General features: G+C 38.5%; 1 protein-coding gene across 1 annotated transcript in view; it reads left to right on the top strand.

The window, feature by feature from the left end:
- Positions 1–17,782, top strand: part of LOC134208919 (doublesex- and mab-3-related transcription factor A2) — a 131,864-nt gene extending 114,082 nt beyond the window's left edge. Inside the window, exons 5-7 of the mRNA XM_062684884.1 lie at positions 15,738–16,143; positions 16,412–16,531; positions 16,602–17,782. Of these exons, the coding sequence (XP_062540868.1) occupies positions 15,738–16,143; positions 16,412–16,531; positions 16,602–16,908 (833 nt within the window). The 3' untranslated portion in view covers positions 16,909–17,782. The remainder of the gene's footprint in view (positions 1–15,737; positions 16,144–16,411; positions 16,532–16,601) is intronic.
- Positions 17,783–19,825: the final 2,043 nt, after the last annotated feature.

Raw genomic sequence — 19,825 nt, 5'->3', positions numbered from 1 at the left:
GTTGGTTTGGATTGGTTTGGATTGGTTTGGATTGGTTTGGATTGGTTTGGATTGGTTTGGTTGGTTTGGATTGGTTTGGATTGGTTTGGATTGGTTGGTTTGGTTGGATTGGTTTGGATTGGTTTGGATTGGTTTGGATTGGTTTGGATTGGTTGGATTGGTTTGGTTGGTTTGGATTGGTTTGGATTGGTTTGGATTGGTTTGGATTGGTTTGGATTGGTTTGGATTGGTTTGGATTGGTTTGGATTGGTTTGGATTGGTTTGGTTGGTTTGGATTGGTTTGGTTGGTTTGGATTGGTTTGGATTGGTTTGGATTGGTTTGGTTGGTTTGGATTGGTTTGGATTGGTTTGGTTGGTTTGGATTGGTTTGGTTGGTTTGGATTGGTTTGGTTGGTTTGGATTGGTTTGGATTGGTTTGGATTGGTTTGGATTGGTTTGGATTGGTTTGGATTGGTTTGGATTGGTTTGGATTGGTTTGGTTGGTTTGGATTGGTTTGGATTGGTTTGGATTGGTTTGGATTGGTTTGGATTGGTTTGGATTGGTTGGTTTGGATTGGTTTGGATTGGTTTGGATTGGTTTGGTTGGTTTGGATTGGTTTGGTTGGTTTGGATTGGTTTGGATTGGTTTGGATTGGTTTGGATTGGTTTGGATTGGTTTGGATTGGTTTGGATTGGTTTGGATTGGTTTGGATTGGTTTGGATTGGTTTGGTTGGTTTGGATTGGTTTGGTTGGTTTGGATTGGTTTGGATTGGTTTGGATTGGTTTGGATTGGTTGGTTGGTTTGGATTGGTTTGGATTGGTTTGGATTGGTTTGGATTGGTTTGGATTGGTTTGGATTGGTTTGGATTGGTTTGGATTGGTTTGGTTGGTTTGGATTGGTTTGGATTGGTTTGGATTGGTTGGATTGGTTTGGATTGGTTTGGATTGGTTTGGTTGGATTTGGATTGGTTTGGATTGGTTTGGATTGGTTTGGATTGGTTTGGATTGGTTTGGATTGGTTTGGTTGGTTTGGATTGGTTTGGATTGGTTTGGATTGGTTTGGATTGGTTTGGTTGGTTGGATTGGTTTGGTTGGTTTGGATTGGTTTGGATTGGTTTGGATTGGTTTGGATTGGTTTGGATTGGTTTGGATTGGTTTGGTTGGTTTGGATTGGTTTGGTTGGTTTGGATTGGTTTGGATTGGTTTGGATTGGTTTGGATTGGTTTGGATTGGTTTGGATTGGTTTGGATTGGTTTGGATTGGTTGGATTGGTTGGATTGGTTTGGATTGGTTTGGATTGGTTTGGATTGGTTTGGATTGGTTTGGATTGGTTTGGATTGGTTTGGATTGGTTTGGATTGGTTTGGATTGGTTTGGTTGGTTTGGATTGGTTGGATTGGTTGGTTTGGATTGGTTTGGATTGGTTGGATTGGTTTGGATTGGTTTGGTTGGTTTGGTTTGGATTGGGTTTGGATTGGAGTTGGATTGGATTTGGATTGGATTTGGATTGGATTTGGATTGGATTGGATTTGGATTGGATTTGGATTGGATTTGGATTGGATTTGGATTGGATTTGGATTGGATTTGGATTATATTTAGATTGGATTTGGATTTGGATTAGATGTTAATTGGGTTTGGATTAGATTTGGATTGAATTTTGATTGGATTCATATTGTATGTTTTATATCATTGTTTTGGTATTGAAACCATGATGTTGTGAAAAGTTTATGTTGGTGTGCAAACAAAGTTTCAGACGTGGTTCGACGAATCTAATGGCACTCCTACGCAAGTCAGCATCATCAACAGGTGGAAGAAGCATTCACCTACGTATTCATGGTGTTGGTTTGCATGGGAGTGCTATCAGAAACGTCAAATTGAGTAGTTTTGGAAAATTGGTATTGAATTAATTTACGCAAATTAGTGTTCAACCGGACTCATTATTTGAGATATTGATTATTACCTGTCATCGTTGAAGACCGAACCCATGCACCTGGCCGATTAAGACAAAGTAAGATATGAAGCACAACATTGTTTGCATATGAATTGTTTGCCAATCGACATATTATATTATTTATTTTAAATTGCCTTATTGCAGACCCGTTTAAATTCATATTTTCAGGTAAAAATTGTTGGTACCGATCATTATACGTAGCACCATGTCATTTCATTCACTGGAGCGAATGTTAACGCGGAAAGAGTGTTGCACCAGCACCGATATATTATTATTATTTCCATGCAGCTCCAGGCGCAATGGAATAACAATCGAAATCCCAAGTGCTTTGTACAAACATTTCCATGTACTTTTTCCCACTTGATTTGTCACGAGAAGTGTTCGCCGTGCGGCAGTGCTACCGGTGTAATTATTTTTTACGGATGGATGCTTAAATATTTTATTTCTTACCGTCAAGGCACAAGAATGGGTGAGCTGAAAGCGGAAAATGTGGGAATGCAATTGAAGGAATGGCAAGCGACTGAAATAATCAGTCGCATGGGTATATCGGGCTCATGGTTCACTGATAATATTTTCCTCCGGTTGATTTCGTATATGTACGCTAAAATTTTGAATTGTCTGAGAAGTTTCGAAATCAACCATACGTGGGCTAAGTTGCTTCTGACAAGGATAAAATGTGTTCAAATTCATGGTATTTTAGATACATTTCACTATTACACTTTTACACTTCTTGCTTCTCACTCTTCATTCCTTATTTCATATTCTTCACTTCTTACTTCCTATTTCTTATGCATCACATCTCACATCTGACATCCCACCTCTTACTTCTCAATTCTCACTTCGAGTCACACTTCTTATTTGTTACTTCCGTCTTTTTACTGTACGTTTTTCTTACGTATCTTTTTTCTAAGGAATGTCTCATTCATTTATTTCTCATTTTAACTACTCAATATTCGTTCGATCAAACAGCATTTGATCAAACGATCCGCTCGGTCAAATAGCATTCGGCCAAACAACCCGTTTGGCAAACGACATTTGTCTAAACGACTCGTTTGGTTAGCCTCATGATATTACGGATGCAAAAATGGCAATTTTGATTAGAAACCTTGTTGGATGATGGCTGTCCCCGTTTCTTCCTTTCGTAGATTCAAAACTCTTCGTTGATCATGTTATTTATTACTAAATAATCTGATTGCCGGGGAGTTCTGGATTTTCTCCCAAATTCAAGCCTGCACGGTGAGCCTGGCTGTTTTAATACTTGTGTCATATTTATGATATGCTGCTTTTCAATACTGGCTGTGCATGTGCTAAGACAAGACAAGAAAAGAAACCTTGTTGGATGGTGCTTAGAAATCTGTGGAAGTACTGAATGTCCCATTGGGAGATGCCAATGAGTGAGAATGGATTCTAGATTCTCTGCAATTGCCACTTGGCTCGTCCAGTGCTACAACATTAGACATGTAGGAAACTGATGAGGTGCTCAGGCCCATCTCGATGTTTGGAATAGCTAGATGTAAATCAGGTTTTAGGATTTTTTTTGACAATTAAAATAATTGGAAGGGTGTTCCTGGACTGGATAAGATGTACTATTCGGAAGTTGGCCCTCTCAGTCTGAAGTATCAGGACATGGTTTATTTACTTGCCCGACGTTTCGGCCGATGGGTTGTAATCTTTTTCAAGGGTCGTATAGTTTATAGTCTATAGTCTATATAGGAATTGCAAGCTTGTTTTATTATATACGACCCTTGAAAAAGGCCACAATCCATCGACCGAAACGTCACACAAGTAAATAAACCATCGTCCTGATACTTCAAACTGAGAAAGCCAACTTTCTACATTTAAAAGAATGTTATTGCATTGCGGAGCTCGAATATATTGGATTAATAATCCGAGATAATTATAATATCATCAATGAATCCAAGATGCCGTCATGAGATGACGAATCAATCGTGATGTACGATTTTTCTATTTCCATCGAGATATTCATGCAACACACTGAAGATGTCATGCAGACTAGCTGATACGAAAATTTGTAGTCATTAAAAGACAAACAACTCGTGAAGTTCAAATTTTCCGTTTCCACCATCATCACCTGGTAACCGTGCACATGTAGGAGAGCACACCTCGAATTATGTTTCGAACCCAGTCACTCGTTCGTCATTCTCGGGCGGTCATCCATTACAGTTCCCATTTGCATCGGAAAACTTTTTCCAACTCGACAAAGCGATAGTATTTAGTACGTCCATCAGTGCCAACGAGCGGTCAGCCAGCTTGAACGGGCGATCAAAAGATTTATTATTTTTTATTTCAAAAAGAAGCTTAAGGATCCGGAAAAATTGCAAGCTTGTTTTATTGCAACGGTGGAGAAAAACAAAAACAAAATATGAAACGATGGAAACGGAAACGGAACATGTAATAAGCGTTTCCGAAGCGAGTATTATGACTTTTATTCACTCTGAAGTAGAGCCAGAAAGATGGGGAGAAGGAGTTGAATGTTTTTTTAAACTCTCATTTCAATTGGCCAGAAAAATGTGGTCAACGTTAATTTGTCCAACGGCGACTCTTGAGGGCTCAGATTGAGGGTGCACATAAAGCAGGTTGAAAAGAAATAATCCTCGGATACGGTCAAAAGCACATTCATAATGTCGTTTGTTGAATAGCCGACGATGGCCTTCGACTGGAGGAAATTAAAAACAGCGCTGCCCGCGCAAATAGACATGACCGTTGGTAAATCTTAGCGAAAAACGTGAATCGGATGAAGGGAAGGAAGTACAGTTGTAACTAGGAGAGGTCACAGGATGGTCAAGGCGGCATCGGCTCTAAAATATTGTGTTCTTCATAAAAATGAATTTTATTGTCACAGATTCACCTTGCAACATTATCTGATATCTATTCAACAAAGTAATTTAATGCAGATTTTCAAAGTTAATCACATGACAGTTGTTTTATGTATTCTGAGAACTGCACAAATTTCATTCTGGTTCCTGTTTACCCCAATGAAAATTTCGAACAGAAGACTGTAATGTAATCAAATTCACCAGGATAAACAAACACGAGTGGGGAAGAGAGAAGGAGAAATATTTCTGTATCTCGCCCAAGAGACCAATCATAATTTTAATTTTTGATTTATTTAATCTATCCATTGAGGTGAAGCGAACTGGTACATCTGATCCGTATTATAGCCATCATCAATTGAAGTGGCTTCCCGTTGTTTACGCTCCTTTGGTTCGCTTTTTTTTCGCCCTATGCCAGGGAATCCTCTCGAATTCATTTTTTTTTCATCTCCGTCCTATTCTAGACCACAATTGCAGCATCCCGTAATAAACTGTATTCATATTGTATGTTTTCCATGTGTACACAATTTCTAAAACATTCCCAACCGCACCTCCCGCCTTGTGCGCTGCAATTGAGAAAGTTTATATTTTAATTAATTTTTTTCCACTCGCGATTGCACACGGTTGATTTGAGAGGCAATCGAGAGAGATTTGTTTGTGATGAACGCTCCAATGAATGTAGAAGGGGTCATTTGCAGTGATTCGAGAGTGGTCAGCCACATTTTAGCCACTGTTAGTAGATTGAATTATAATTGATGCTAATTAAGAGCGGTTTCGAATGCTTAATCATAAAAATTATAAGCACATTGAATGTTAGACTCGTTTAAGCTATTTAAATACATTCAGCAATTAATTACCTGCTTGGAATATGTTCCCAATGGTACTCCAGAAGTAAACTTCTTGGAGTCAGTATGATAAAAGCTATTTATGGTGGAATTTTTCGAAATTGTGCACTTTCGTCGAAAACATTTCAGTTAAGCGTAGTTGCGTATACTTATGGAAGTTGGGAAGCAACAGCTTAGAAATCAGTAGTGCAAAGTGAGAAATGAGAAGTGAGACATAAGAACTGAGAAGTTAAAATTCCAAGAGAGTTCGTGGGGTACTACCAGGTAGGATTCATGGGCTACCGCTGGCCAAATATTCGCCTAACGCTAGCTACTGTAAATGCCGTACTTTCCAGCTTTATGTCAGTATCTGAGGAGTGTAACCTATGTCTGCTGGAGCACACCATCGATCTATTGAACATCATCATCGGTAATGCCGAAATATCCGTAGAAGATTTCTTGCAGGCGTAATCGAAGTGGGTACCGAAGTCATCGCTCCCAAGTACCGCATAGAACTGATCCCGCAGTCAAGGGAATCACCGCTTCTTGTACCGTTTCACGTTTGTTGACCATAACCGCCTTTCACTTTGGGGGATCCCCATACAAGCGAGCGGTCTAAAATAAAATGTGGCTTTTAAAGCAATTTCAACATAGTTTTAGCTGGATTTGATCAAAATAGCTAAAAATATCATTTCTAGTACCCCTCCCTTTCTTTTAAGGAGCATCCATCAACGTTATAAGAAGTAGAAAGGGATTGTCCACTTACTAAGTAAGCAATTTAAGGCCAGCATGGCCCCTCCCCTATCCTCATTGTAGACTTTTGTATAAAAAAATATATAAATAAATATTTTTTGTCTTTTTTGTATGGAAAAAAGTAACAAAACGCTTCCCCACATAAGTAAATCATATCGTGGTTTATGGAAGACCACAAGGAAGAGGCATTCAAAAATAACACTCACTGCTTGGAACAATATAAATTTTCAATGTTCCTTTGTTTCGAATTCCAGATTTCCTAATTTAAATAACAACATATACATTTTTTAAACTTTTGATATATTTTCATTATTTTCAACAAGTTATGCACGTCATCAATTCAGGGTTCACTCAATCTTTTTTTTCCTGTTCGGGTGTGCCACTGCGACCAATTATTAGATCTATTGTAGCGTTACCCGTATCCTTAGTGTTTAAGTGCATGTCGAATTACTACAGTGCTATTAAGAAGCAATGCAGTATCGGTTTCGATACAGTTGTTGTTTTGTTTTCTCAAGACCACCATGATAAGGTCCCGCTGTTTCGACCCTTTATAGATCAATCCCATTGAAGGCGCGCCCCTTATCAATAGGAAATCAATCCTTTCTTGAGAAAACAGAACAGTAATACTGTTTTTGGCCATGCATCGGAGCCCTAGCCACATCCTTGTCTTGCTTCTAGAATATCACCAGTGAAACTCTTAAAACCCGGGATTTAGCTCTGTCTACAAGACCATTTCAAGCAAGAGAATTTGTTCAGTAATAAGAACTTCCGTGTGTTCCTCTCACTACCATTTTTCACCAATTCATGAAGAGTTAGTACGTATTCAAACCCCTAACTCGATTTTTCCAGCAGTCAGTTCAGCCTAGGACCGGGTACCGAGGTTTTTTTAACTAATTGCTTGAAAAGTTGTTTCCGCTGCATACAGTCTAGCCTCAAACAAGAGGAATTCGAGTCTTTCAACTGTCTGCAAGGTAACATTAATTATGTTTTATTTCTGAGGCTGCTTTTGGTAGCGGGGACTAAATACGATGAATCCTTAATTACCACAACTTATTGCCCTAGTTAGAAAAATGGATTAAGCTAGGACTCTGTTTGGTAGATCTTATACCGCAACACACTACGTCAAAGTGATCTACCGTGTTACGGGATCACTCAATCTTAGGGGCACAGGATGCTCCCTGACGAAATTTTTCGGGGAGAAATCGCCTTTCGGGAAAGAAAAACAGCCTGGAGAGTGATAACCATTTTTCGCTCACTTTGGTTGCCGCCAATCGTAGTTTATCTCGAGCAAATAACTTAACACTGTCATACAGGTAGCGTGGTGGTGTGGCTAGAGTAAACGCATCCCTGTTACTATTATGGGTTCGTATCCCGGAGCGGCCATAAAATTTTGTAATTGTTCTACGATAATTCTCTCGAAAAGTGAGTGGGGGTAAAAGTGATGAAACGAAAAAAATATTTTCATCTAATAGGCAAGATTTTCGTTTAACTTCAAAAAATAAATAATTCTAGAGAAAAGATTGATGGGTGAAAGAAGATCCTCAACATATACAACGTAAAAAAGATTGGCCCGAAAAACGTTTGCTTTGGTCTCATTGAAATGAAAAATCGAAACCCTGAATCATTCTTACACGTAAAAAATAACCTTATATGTTATGGCAAAAACCATTCGAAAATACTTATACTCTTCATCATGCCACCTAATGAATGATACCATATCAAAAAGCAAATAACATTCATAAGTTAATGGAAAGTATAAGTTTTGGAATGTATGTGACTTATGCGATGTATAAGTTTTTTTCTTATACATATCATGCCTGCTTTGGCAAAAAAGTATTAGAAATCTCAATAATAAATAACATTAATTTTTTTACGTGTACTCTCTACCAAGGCCCATGTCTTCAAAAAAAATTTCTTCAATTTCATAATTTCATCAACGTCATCTATGACGTCATCTAAAGGCTAGTGGCTAGTGGCTAGGAACTTAAAAATGGATCTCTCTTGGTCGGTTTCTTGCATTATGAGTTCTAAATTTCTTAAACTTTTTATGCTGACCCTCTGCTGCTTTTTTAGCCAGTGCACCTAAGGGTGCAGGTAGTGAATAATTATTTCACTAGCATAAGCCAGAACTTTATGAACTGTAGCAGGAATTCTTTACCATCCGTACAAATTAGGATACAGTTAGTATGTACTTTTGCAATAAACATCAAACTTGTAGGGATTAACTGATTCCTGGACAGTTTTAGTTATAAAAATATTATGGAATCTCACAATTAATTCCTCATCAATATTCAATGAATTGCTCAAAAGCATAGGATTAGAGAAAGCATTTAAACACACATTTCCAGCAGCACTAATACCACTACTGGTCCACTCTAATACCAAAGTTTTCGTAAAATCTTACTAATCTACGTACTTTGAATAATTTAGTAACCCGACCAGTAGATAGTAACAGATTTATATCAGACCTTGTTATTCTGTTACAATAGTTTTTCATAACAGCGGTTGTTATAAAACATGTACCATTAGTAGTTAAAATAACAAAAATTGTAACAAAATCTCTTCTAGTTTTATCAAAAACATTACTAAATATGTTATTTATTGAACAAAAATATAACTCGTTGTGTTACATGAAAAGTTGTGAAAATAGCTTGTACTATAACAAATTGTGTTCTTGAAAAGATTCTGATTATCCATAATGTGGGCAATTAACTTTGTCCAGCTGGCTCAACTTTGAATGTAGGTTCGAGTTATACTGTAGGTGGTACCTTCGTTTTTTTTCCGATTCCTATCTACCAAAAATGTAGGCATTTTTTTTTTCGGTAGAAATAAACATAACACATTATGTTATAATCATGTTATGACTACCATGAAACTTTCTTTCCTCCATCTTTGGCAGAGAATTTATAACAAAATTATTGCAAGTTCTGTTATTTGTAACACATATTGATATAATTGTGATAAAATTTTGTTATGACTAACTGGTCGGGAACACTCCATCATTTGAAGCTCATCCTATATGAAATATGTAATAAAAATTCGAAAAATCTTAACCAATCATGCAACGGAGAAATTCCATAATTTAATGCTTCTATATTTGAAGTTATACCTTATTAAATTTATCTAAACTGGACTTAATGTGGATGAGAACACGTCTGAATCATCCTCACATCCTTCCGGTAGTGGTTGATTATATTGGGAGTATCCAGTAGATCCGTCCAAGTCCCAGCAATTTAAGAAAATCAAATCTACAAATTCAAAAGCATTTGAGTCTAGATAATCTACTACAACTTTTTCGATAACTTTTGTGTGCTCCATGAGAGCCTGCAGTTTTACTTTAATTGTTGATCCTGTTTGTTCTATTGCATCTTCAGGAGGAGCGTATAGTTATTTTTGCATCTTTAACAACACCGTAAGGCGGATATCGCGAAGGATGTTTTACAGGGGCCCACTGGTAGATCCAACCAGAGTAACGAGAGCGCGATGGCATTCAAGGTTGTGCTATTGAGTCCCCCTCCGCTTGCGTTGGATCGCTACATTCGCAGTTTTTAACAACAGAGTTTATAGCATCCACCGTGGGACGTACAAAACCCAATTGCTTGCCAGACCATCCATACCTATCGGTGTGCGCGATCGGCTCGAAGATGGTATAAGAGTTTATTTTTATGTCCCGGAACCGCTCACTTCCGGAAGAAAACTGGCCTAAAATCCCTAGCTGATAGTCTAGCTACTGCAGCCGTCTATGGCAGGTGAAGAAGGCATCTGTTGTTCCGGACGTTGTGCAGTCCACGGTTATATAGACGGATTAGGAACGAAAGGTCGGTGGAACAAATCAGGTCCATAGGACTTCCTTTTTTCTTCTTCTTCTTTTATCGTTTTCCTTCTTCTTTTATCTTCTTTCTTCCTTTTCTCTTCTACTTCCACCCTTCCTTACCCTACCTATTTTTTCCTTCTTCCTTTTTCTCTATTTTTTTTTCTCTTTCCTTCTTCCTACATTCTTCTTCATTCTTCCACCTTTCTTCTTTAATATTCCTTTTTCCTTCTTCATTTTTCCTTCTTTTATCTACTTCTTCTTTCTTCCTAGCTCCTTTTCCTTTTTAAATTCTTCCTTCTTTCTCTACTATTGTTTCTTCTTAATTTTCCTTAATTTTTCTTAATTTTTCTTCTTTCCTACTTCTTTCTTTTTTTCCCTTCGTACTTCGTTCTTCTTCTTTCCTCCTTCTTTATTCTTCCTTCTTTCCTTTTCCTCTTCCCTTTTCTTTTATCGTACTTTTTTCTTCATTCTTCCTTCTTCCTTTTTATTGCTAACTTTCTTTCTTCTTCTTTCTTTCTTCTTCCACCTTTCTTCTTCATACTTCCTTTCCTTCATTCTTTTTTCTTTCTTTTTCGTCCTTCTTCTGTCTTTTTGTCTCATTATTCTTTCTTTTTTATTTATTCTTTTTTCTTCTTTTACATTTTTGCCTTTCTCGTACAACAAAGTTTTACCGAAAGGTTATCATTTCACTCCAAAATTTTTTTTTATATAAGTCTTGGAGACCCAAGGTGTTATATACCAATCGACTCAGCTCGTTGAGCTGAACAAATATCTGTCTGTCCGTGTGTATGTGTGTGTGCACACGAAAACAGAAAAATATTAGCCACTTTTTCATATAGTAATTATCGGTTGATCATTAGTTGAATATAATCACGATCGGTCATTGCGCTCAGAGTAATGGAGAAAATGGTGTGCTGAACCATATACGTTGGTTGATTCGCCCAAGACAATTGTGGAGATGCAGAGGTATACTCAATCTCTATTAGCAACGAGAGTCGGACTAACAATCCTCCCCTTCCTATATGACCGTAAGGGCGTGGCAGGCGTCGTTATTGACTTAAAATATTTGAGCTCCCGAGAAGTGTACAACCGGTTCTCTACGAATTTTACGGTCATAATGCTTGTGCTCATGCTCATAGATTTGCAGGTGCTCGATCGTTATTATGGACGATGAGAGAGCCGACGGGGCCCTTGGCGGTGATGTACATCATGTTGATTTGAAGGTTATGACGATGGTGATGTGGCAACCGGATTGTCATCCCAGCAATGCACGGTGGGCCACGTCGGGAATTTAGGAGGAAAAAATTATACATTCCGGTAGATTTGTATATAGGGATTATATCAGAACCAAAAATTATGATGACACCTGTTCCAGAAATGGCCAACAGCAGGTTTGTTTGAAGTGACCTTTTGGGAACTGGCCCCAAAATGGGCAGTTAGCATAGCATATCTGACCGCACACTATTCTAGGTTGGCTATCGATAGGGACGTTAGATGCACCAGATAAACAGCCTGGGGCTTGGCATGTTCTTCATTCAACAATCCCTTTGTTCAACACCTGGCCAGGTCCTTACGATCAGTGGGGATTTGGGTGGGAAGTGTTGATTAGATACCTACTTAAGAAGAGAACTCGGAGAACTCGCGCGTCCTTCATAGGTATCTGGAGTTGGAGTTTGGATGGGTTATTGAGGGGTGCTTTTCTTGGGGAAAAAGTGTAAATATTATATTTTTATTGGTATTGATATTGTGAAAGGTGATGTTTTGATTTTGGCAAAACAATTGCATTGGTTTTGCAATCTGCAGTATATTTCTGAAATAATAAATTGTAGTAATATTAGATAATATAAGCTTCAGAATCTTCGTCAGCACCCAATGTTTCTGAAAGTGAAGATCAATAATTGTCTTTTGGTTTGGTAACGTTTATAACAAGATGATTGTTTATAAATGTTTATGCGAGATTATTTAAAATATATGGAACTCAGTGGTAATTTAAGAAAATGTATGAAAATATTAAGAATAAGTAGGGGAAGTGCACCGGTTTTGGCCAACTTAGTGCCTAATTTGGCCAACCCTGGAAAATACATATTTTTCCAAAATAATCGATCAGTTGAAAGCAGTGTTGAACCGTGAGGGATATATCTTTTGATGGAACTAATGAAACCCTCGCGAATTGCTTTATGTTTGGAGTTATTCGCAAAATTGGCCAAATTAGGAACATGGCCAAAACCGGTACAGTTCCCCTATAGAAAAAACGTTGAAATGTATGAAAATTAAAGGAGAGCAAATTGATCCTTAGTGTGAAACAAACTTCACCAGCAACACTTGTTTAGATTGGAATTACGATATTTAAAAAAAAACACAGTGTAGTGTCCCTGGCCGAATTACCTCAGCTTCGAGAAATCAGTATCACCAGATCACCGAGTGTCAATAAAATATATGATAGAAATTATGAAAATAAATATGTTTTTTCTATTATATAGGAAATGTTGCCTTTCCTTTGTATCTTGTCAGCTCCTCCCGTTTTTCGAAATTTTGATCACCGAACCAATCAAAATTTTGTCAGATAATAACGACCTAGGTAAATGATGCCCTTTCAATCTTCCCGTTTTTTTTTAGTAAACCACTTTTAGTAATTTGTTAATAAAAATATATATGAAAATGTGGAAAAATAGATATAAGAAAAAATGACAATATGAAGGGATCAAAATCTGTTCTGTATATATAAAAATATGAGAATATGAAAATATAAAAAAATGATAATATGAAGATTTGAAAATATAAATAATAATGAATTTGATAGTATGAAAATATAAAAATATGACATTGGAAAATATGAATACATGATAAAATGAGAACGTGATAATATGAATACATATTTGGAAAATATATAAATAAAAATATGAAAATATATAATTAAAAAAGTAGTTCCCTATCAGCAGTGTATGGCAGCATACATTACAACATTATGAAATTATAAAGCATAAACGTTAAAAAAATATGAAGATAAAAAAATAGCAAAATATGAAAATATGAGAGTATAAAAATATAACATTATGAAATTAAATAAATATAGAACATCTAAATATGGAAAAGTGAGGAAATAAATAAACGAAAATAAGAAAATATTCACATTCCTTATTAATGAAATATTGAAAGTGGAATAAAACTCATGTTTCTTTTAAAATTACTATCCAGATTGCTATCAGAAATCAAGGTAGGTGTAGTCCTTGACAAAAATTACAAAAGCGTGAGGATTACTATTCCGTACTACGCCCATCTGTACCACAGCTAGGGGAGGGGAAAAAATGCTGATGTGATACTTAAAGAGAGGCTCTCCACTCAGCGACACCCTCATAAGTACCACGGAGTTGGATATTGGGAAGGTATTCGTTGGGTCAGGATTTGCCTGTAGCTGGCAATGTGACCGTGGTAGATCTTACCCCGTAACACACCACGTGAAGCGTTACGGGTAACTCTGGGCATTTCAATATTTTTGATTCATATTAGCAATAAGGTTTCAAACCTCAGCATTTTGCAAGTCAAGTAGGATTATGCCATCCGGCTATGTTTCTAGGGATATTGGACATCCCGATGTCAGTTCCAAGGCCCATGTGCGAGCTCTGGAAGTATTAAAATCGACCGTTTTTGAAATGTCACCAACTATGGCAATATGGGTATCAAACAGAACAGTGATAGAATCAGGTCAATACGACATAAAATGAATGTAATGGCAGCAATTTGATTTTTTTCTCTCACTCAGGCCTATATGGGTTAATTCTTGTTGGGCTCCAAGCCCATAAACCCCTCAGGACTTCCTTTTAGTATTACTTAACGTACTCCTCCCAAAACGACACGCTGTATGGTGCCTCTCGTCCCCTGTTCTGATTAAATTCTAAGCCCTTTGTCATTCGCATGCCACGATCTAGTCAGTTTGTCCTCAGAGGTAGGTCTTGTGCGCATTATAAATGAAAAAAAGTAATTCATTAATTTCGTATTTCATAGAATTCAAAGTATTTTATTATTTCTGTAGCTCTCACGATTACAATTTTGAGTACTTATTTGCTTTTCAGCAAAATTATTTCATTCTATGGGGACAATTAGTTACTATTAATGAGTCATACAGCATTACCGCAGGGATGACAGTGCGAGTGCTTTCATGATCTGCATTTATGAATTAATTGGGTTCGGTGAAAAATTCACATGGCAAAAGATTCATCTCGGTTAAACGAAACTCTTGACTTGACTCGTACGAAAGACAGAGTTGAGCCTTCGTTAAGAACAGAGTAAACATTAGCATTTCTCCGCTGCAACGCGATTGGTGACAGTTTCAGTTTTACACCTACGGATTGGCAGATTGGGTCGGATGCGCTCGAGCTGGTGGCAACAGTTTCGCGTTCCGTCTCGAGAAAGGCACACATCAGCATCCGGCATTTTGAAGTGTGTGTTTTAAGTACCGGTGCTGGATTGTTGAATGTGGTCTCAAGTGATCATGAGACAACATGCGCGTATTCAGATCATATTTCTTGTTTTTTTTTTAATTTTATATTTTTCATTTTCTTAGGCTGATGTACCTTTTTTCATGTCTTTCCTTTCAGAATTTTTAGAGAACACGAAAAAAAAATGTAGGCAAATTTTATGAATAATATAAAGCAGAAACTTTTGCCAATGTATCCAATGAGTTTGTTTTTAAATTAATTTATTTTAATATTCTTTCCACCTCTCGGCCGCTTACATATTCATATTAATCTATTCTCAATATTTCCAATAGTCTCATTTCATCATGAGCTTCAAGGTAATTCTGAACAAATTCCTAATGGCTGAAATGTGTTTTTCCATCCTGCCGTTTATAACGAATTTGAATCTTGAGAAGTGTTTGTAATGCAATCAACAAAAAGATCGTCGTCAAATTCAAAACATGACATCATTTAACCATGCAGACTCAAAGAAATTGACATTGTACACCTGTGATACTGCTTGAAAAGAATAACATTTTCAGTCGAGGCAAAACTTTTGAACTACTCAAACTGAAGAGGTAATTCCTCTCCATTTTGTACCTCTGTGCATTGAACGAGGCTTGGCAACCCACGTTGATTTATGTGGACACGCGTTCGTATATTTTTCTTTCAGCATTTTTTTTGCTAGCTGTTCGGCTACATCGCACACCTGACATTGATTCCGCTGACATTTTTGTGGACACTGTTTTCATCGACAATTATTCAAAGACGATGCCCCATTATTGTGTTTGCTCTTTGGATAATGTTTTCTCAATTCGGTTGGACAACATTGACCATTACCGGATTGACGCGAAACAAAATAGACAAATGACATCAATTCCAAGTGATGTCTTCACCAATTGTGAAACCATCGCCCGTAGTCCAAGGGTACTCGTTTTTTTCTCAACGATTCAACTACCATTCCAAAAATCTGGGTGGGAAGCGAAAACAAAACTACAAACTTTCGAAACAAAGTGTTTTAAGCTGGCGATGACGTTTTTATTGCTACTTCCATTATTCCTACGGGTCTCGCTATTGAATGTGGAAACTTTTTTGTTAAATGTAGTTTTATTGTCTCCTCTTGCACAGGATCCAAACGGCAGCGACTGTCCACGGAAACGGACCACGACACCGGGTCCGAGTCATCCCCCAGCAGTCCCCGGCTGAAAACGGGTTTGTTCTCCCTGCCGATGAAGCTCTCTCCCACCCGCAATGGACCGCCGAGTTCGCCCGAGTCCGATCTGGACGTGGATTCGGCACCGGATGATTCGGTGGCGCCGGAAAATCTCAGCCTCAAAAAGGATAGTACAACACAGAAAAGCTCCCCGGACCGGGGTGGGTCCCCGCCGATGAGCAATGGGCTCGGAAATGGAACCGGAAGTGCCATTAGTAGTTTGGGATTCCTGCCGTACCATCAACCGCCGCAGTATCAGCACGGTTTGGGCGTGGCGGGGTCGCCAACGCCGTCGCGCTCACCGGTGGATGTCTTGCTGAGGTGAGTTCAGGAAAAGGAAAAGTGTTTCACTACACTTGGGTTACCAATAAGGGTTCGCCCTTATAATCGATTCATTGGTTAGAATTTGGAGATTGCTAAATTATAAACGTCTTTAATCATTGCTCTTGTCATGGATCAATAATTAAACTTAGCAATCTCCGAACAAACTTACAAAAATATTTACATATTAAATTGTTTGGAAATAGTTTTGAGAATTAGACTATCAGGGTTTCATTGCTAAGCATTCCTTTCATTCGTCTCCTTTCAGAGTATTTCCAAACCGCCGACGGACTGAAGTCGAACAGTTGCTACAGCGCTACAGAGGAGATGTTGTACAGGCCATGGAAGCGATGCTCTGCGGAGATGACGGTCTTCATACCACAATGAAGTAAGTATATTAGCCATTCAACCTATTGCCGAAACTGAGCACCAATTGATTGAAACCAATCCATTTGCAGCATCCCGACCCCTTCGCCACCCTTTTCGGTCAAATCTGCCTTCTCCCCGTTGATGCCTCCGGGAGCCTTCGGAGCTCCAGCCGTCAGTCGAGGATACTCGTTCCTGCAGGCGCAAGCACACGCCAAACGGTTCCTGACCGCACCGTACAGTGGCACCGGCTATTTGCCGACGGTGCTTCAGGACCCGGAGCAACAACAGCAGCAGCAGTCTGGTGAAGCCAACGGTAGTTCAGTGTCGGCAGCAGCAAATGGTTCGTCATCCTCATCAACCAGTGGAGGTGCGAACTGCGGCGACGGACAGGAATAATATACATTTATTAATTTGTAAAAACTATTGAAAGTTAGCTCTACAACAGTAACAAGGTAGCTGAAACACATATTAACAAAAAAACGTACTTTTTCCCTATTGCGGAATTGCATTAATTTTCATCAGGGAACACATTTCCTTGGCCAGTTATGTACAGATATAGACGATGAGAAGTGGTTATCAGAGCAATCAAAATACGGCAAAATGTTTCAAATAAGGACCTTTAAATACGTAAGTAAATAGTTCAATGATGTATTCAAGACATATAAATTTGTACATAGTTCACCGTTGATTGTCATTTTAGCACCTTTTAAGTGGGTTTATTTTGAATGTGAAAGAAACCATTACCGATTTTTTTTACGAAATTTATCACGCCAGATAAATTTTACCAATTATATCAATGATGACTAAAAAGTATATAGCAAATCTACAAACACAAATCCATGAACAGCTTATCTCACACCCTCAAACGCCAGCTTGTTGATAACATGAAATGTGATAAATTTTTTGAATGCTCATAAGTTATGCAGTCCGAAGTCTTTGCAAGTTCACAACTCTCACAGAAAAGAAACAGTCTAACCCCATAACTGCTTTGAGATAGAAATGCTTGATGCTCGATGTAAAGACATACATCCTAACAAGTCAAAATTTGAATGAAGTCTTCGGACAAATCGAGCTGATGAACATTCGCCAAGTGAATCGCAAATTGTTTCTGTATGTATATCAAACTAATAAAACTGAACACATTGATCAAACGAGTCCCAGCAAATTAATCCGAGCGCCTCGAAAATAGAAATACTTCAATGCTTACGGACGGTGTAGCCTTAAGACATATACTCTGAAAAGTGAAATAAAGAAGGTGCCATAATCATCCCAAAAATATGCGTTGGTTTCATTCCATCATGAAGTGGAAAACCCAGAGAAACATTCCTTGAAATTTAATACAGTTCCCCTTCTGTCGATTAGCAATTTAGGCCAAGGGCATCCCTATCGGAGGGTGTTCAGAACTGCTTCCCAAGTGCTGAGTCTCGAAGCTGGCGACGCACGGCTGAGTGGGCCGACCAAAACATGCACCCTGAGTGGCAAGGACCGGAAATAAGAATCACCCTTTTCCTCCGTGATACATCGCTGTTGATTCTTTTGATGCCGTTGTATTCAGAGTTTCCATACTGTCCCTCCTATTCTGGGACTGCGTTGCGAAGATTTGACAACGAGCGAGGAGTGATGTTTAATAATAATAATAAAAATAATCTGCCGACGCTTTTATGTGTCAAATTAATTCCTCATAATAGCAAACAGATCGGTACGGGAAAAGCAGGGAAAGCAGCCCAGGCACGACGCCACATCCAGTAGGGGAGGAAATAGATACGGTTTATTACTTTATACACTCCGTGTTTGGTGGAAGTCGTCGGTATTGTCGGTTGTGTTTGGTTCTGACTGGTTAGAATGTGGTCACCCTTGATTGAAAGGAGAAAGGGTACTCATCATGCAGACAAATTGTCATCGGAGTTGTCCCTTGAGGTAGGTATTTTGGAAACAATTTCTTTTGTTCGACCTGGAATGTTTATATCCGGAAAAGCAGCTGCTCGATTTTTTCTATAATACAAGATCTATTTCTAAAAATTAATATGGGGAGGAAGAAAATTAATTAAATTTGAATTAATCATAAAGATGAATGGAAATAATTGTTATTGCTTGATTATTATTACCCTGTTCAATGACTAAGCTCCATGTAGGGTTGCCATATGGTATCCTGACCCATTCAGTCCCATTTTTTAAAGTGCTATTACACATTACATTTGCAATGTTTCATTTGTTTTTGTGTTTAATAATGGGGAAATTATCTAGTTTTCTAGTTCATTCAACCTGTCCTTTAGTCCAGACCTTTCGATCCACAGCTACGATGCTAGCATTTTTCGTCACTAAAAATGTGGATATGTATTCATTCATATCTAGCCTGACCAGATCATTTCGGTGAAAAAACGGGACAAACGGACTTGCAAAACGGGACATGTCAAAAAACCTTCTGACAACATGCAAGAGCTGTGGAAACATAATTTTCATTCGCCGAGTAAGAAGTTAGAGGAAATTTTTAGAGTGAATCATTCACCACCATAACCTTCTATTGCATTAACCCTCTACAACCCAAATTTTTGTTTTCGCTCAAAATCACTATTTTGCTTTCTAAAATCGATCTAAACACGGTTTGGGCATTAAAAATTTTCAATTCGTGATTTTATCAATTCCACACACTCTTCGATGAACCTACGCCGAATGGAGTATCCTTCTCCACTGGACTCGATCCTGGGCCAATCGCTTCCAGTCGCCCTGAACATTGAGCGCCCTCAGGTCCTCTTCAACTGCAAAAAGCCATCGTGTACGCGGCCTTCCACGAAGCCTGCGGCCTATTCCGGGTTCTCTACTAAATATTATCTTCGCTTGACGTTCTTCCGGCATACGAACAACGTGACCAGCCCACCGTAGTCTGCCGTGTTGTATAAGCTTAATAATATCCAGCCCATTATACACCTGGTACAACTCGTGATTCATGCGACGCCGCCAGATACCGTTCTCCTGTTTACCGCCAAGTATTGTCCGCAGCACCTTACGCACAAACACTCCGAAAGCTCTCCGATCAGCCTCCTTTAACGTCCATGTCTCATGGCCGTATAAAGCCACCGGAAGAATCAGAGTATACAGCGCGAGTTTTGTTTTCGTTTGCAGACTACGGGACTTAAGCTGGTTACGACGTCCGTAATAAGCCCTATTTGCAGCTGCAATACGCCTTTTCACCTTGCGGGTAACATCATTATCGCACGTCACTAATGTTCCAAGATACACAAATTCTTCTACCACTTCAAATTTTTCACTATCCAGCACCATTTCGCTACCACCACCACTAATGAACCCACGTTGA

Source organism: Armigeres subalbatus, chromosome 1 (genome assembly GCF_024139115.2).
Source record: "Armigeres subalbatus isolate Guangzhou_Male chromosome 1, GZ_Asu_2, whole genome shotgun sequence".
NCBI classification, from domain to species: domain Eukaryota; kingdom Metazoa; phylum Arthropoda; class Insecta; order Diptera; family Culicidae; genus Armigeres; species Armigeres subalbatus.
The sequence above is the reverse complement of the archived record's forward strand: the minus strand, read 5'-3'. Positions and strand labels throughout refer to the sequence as shown.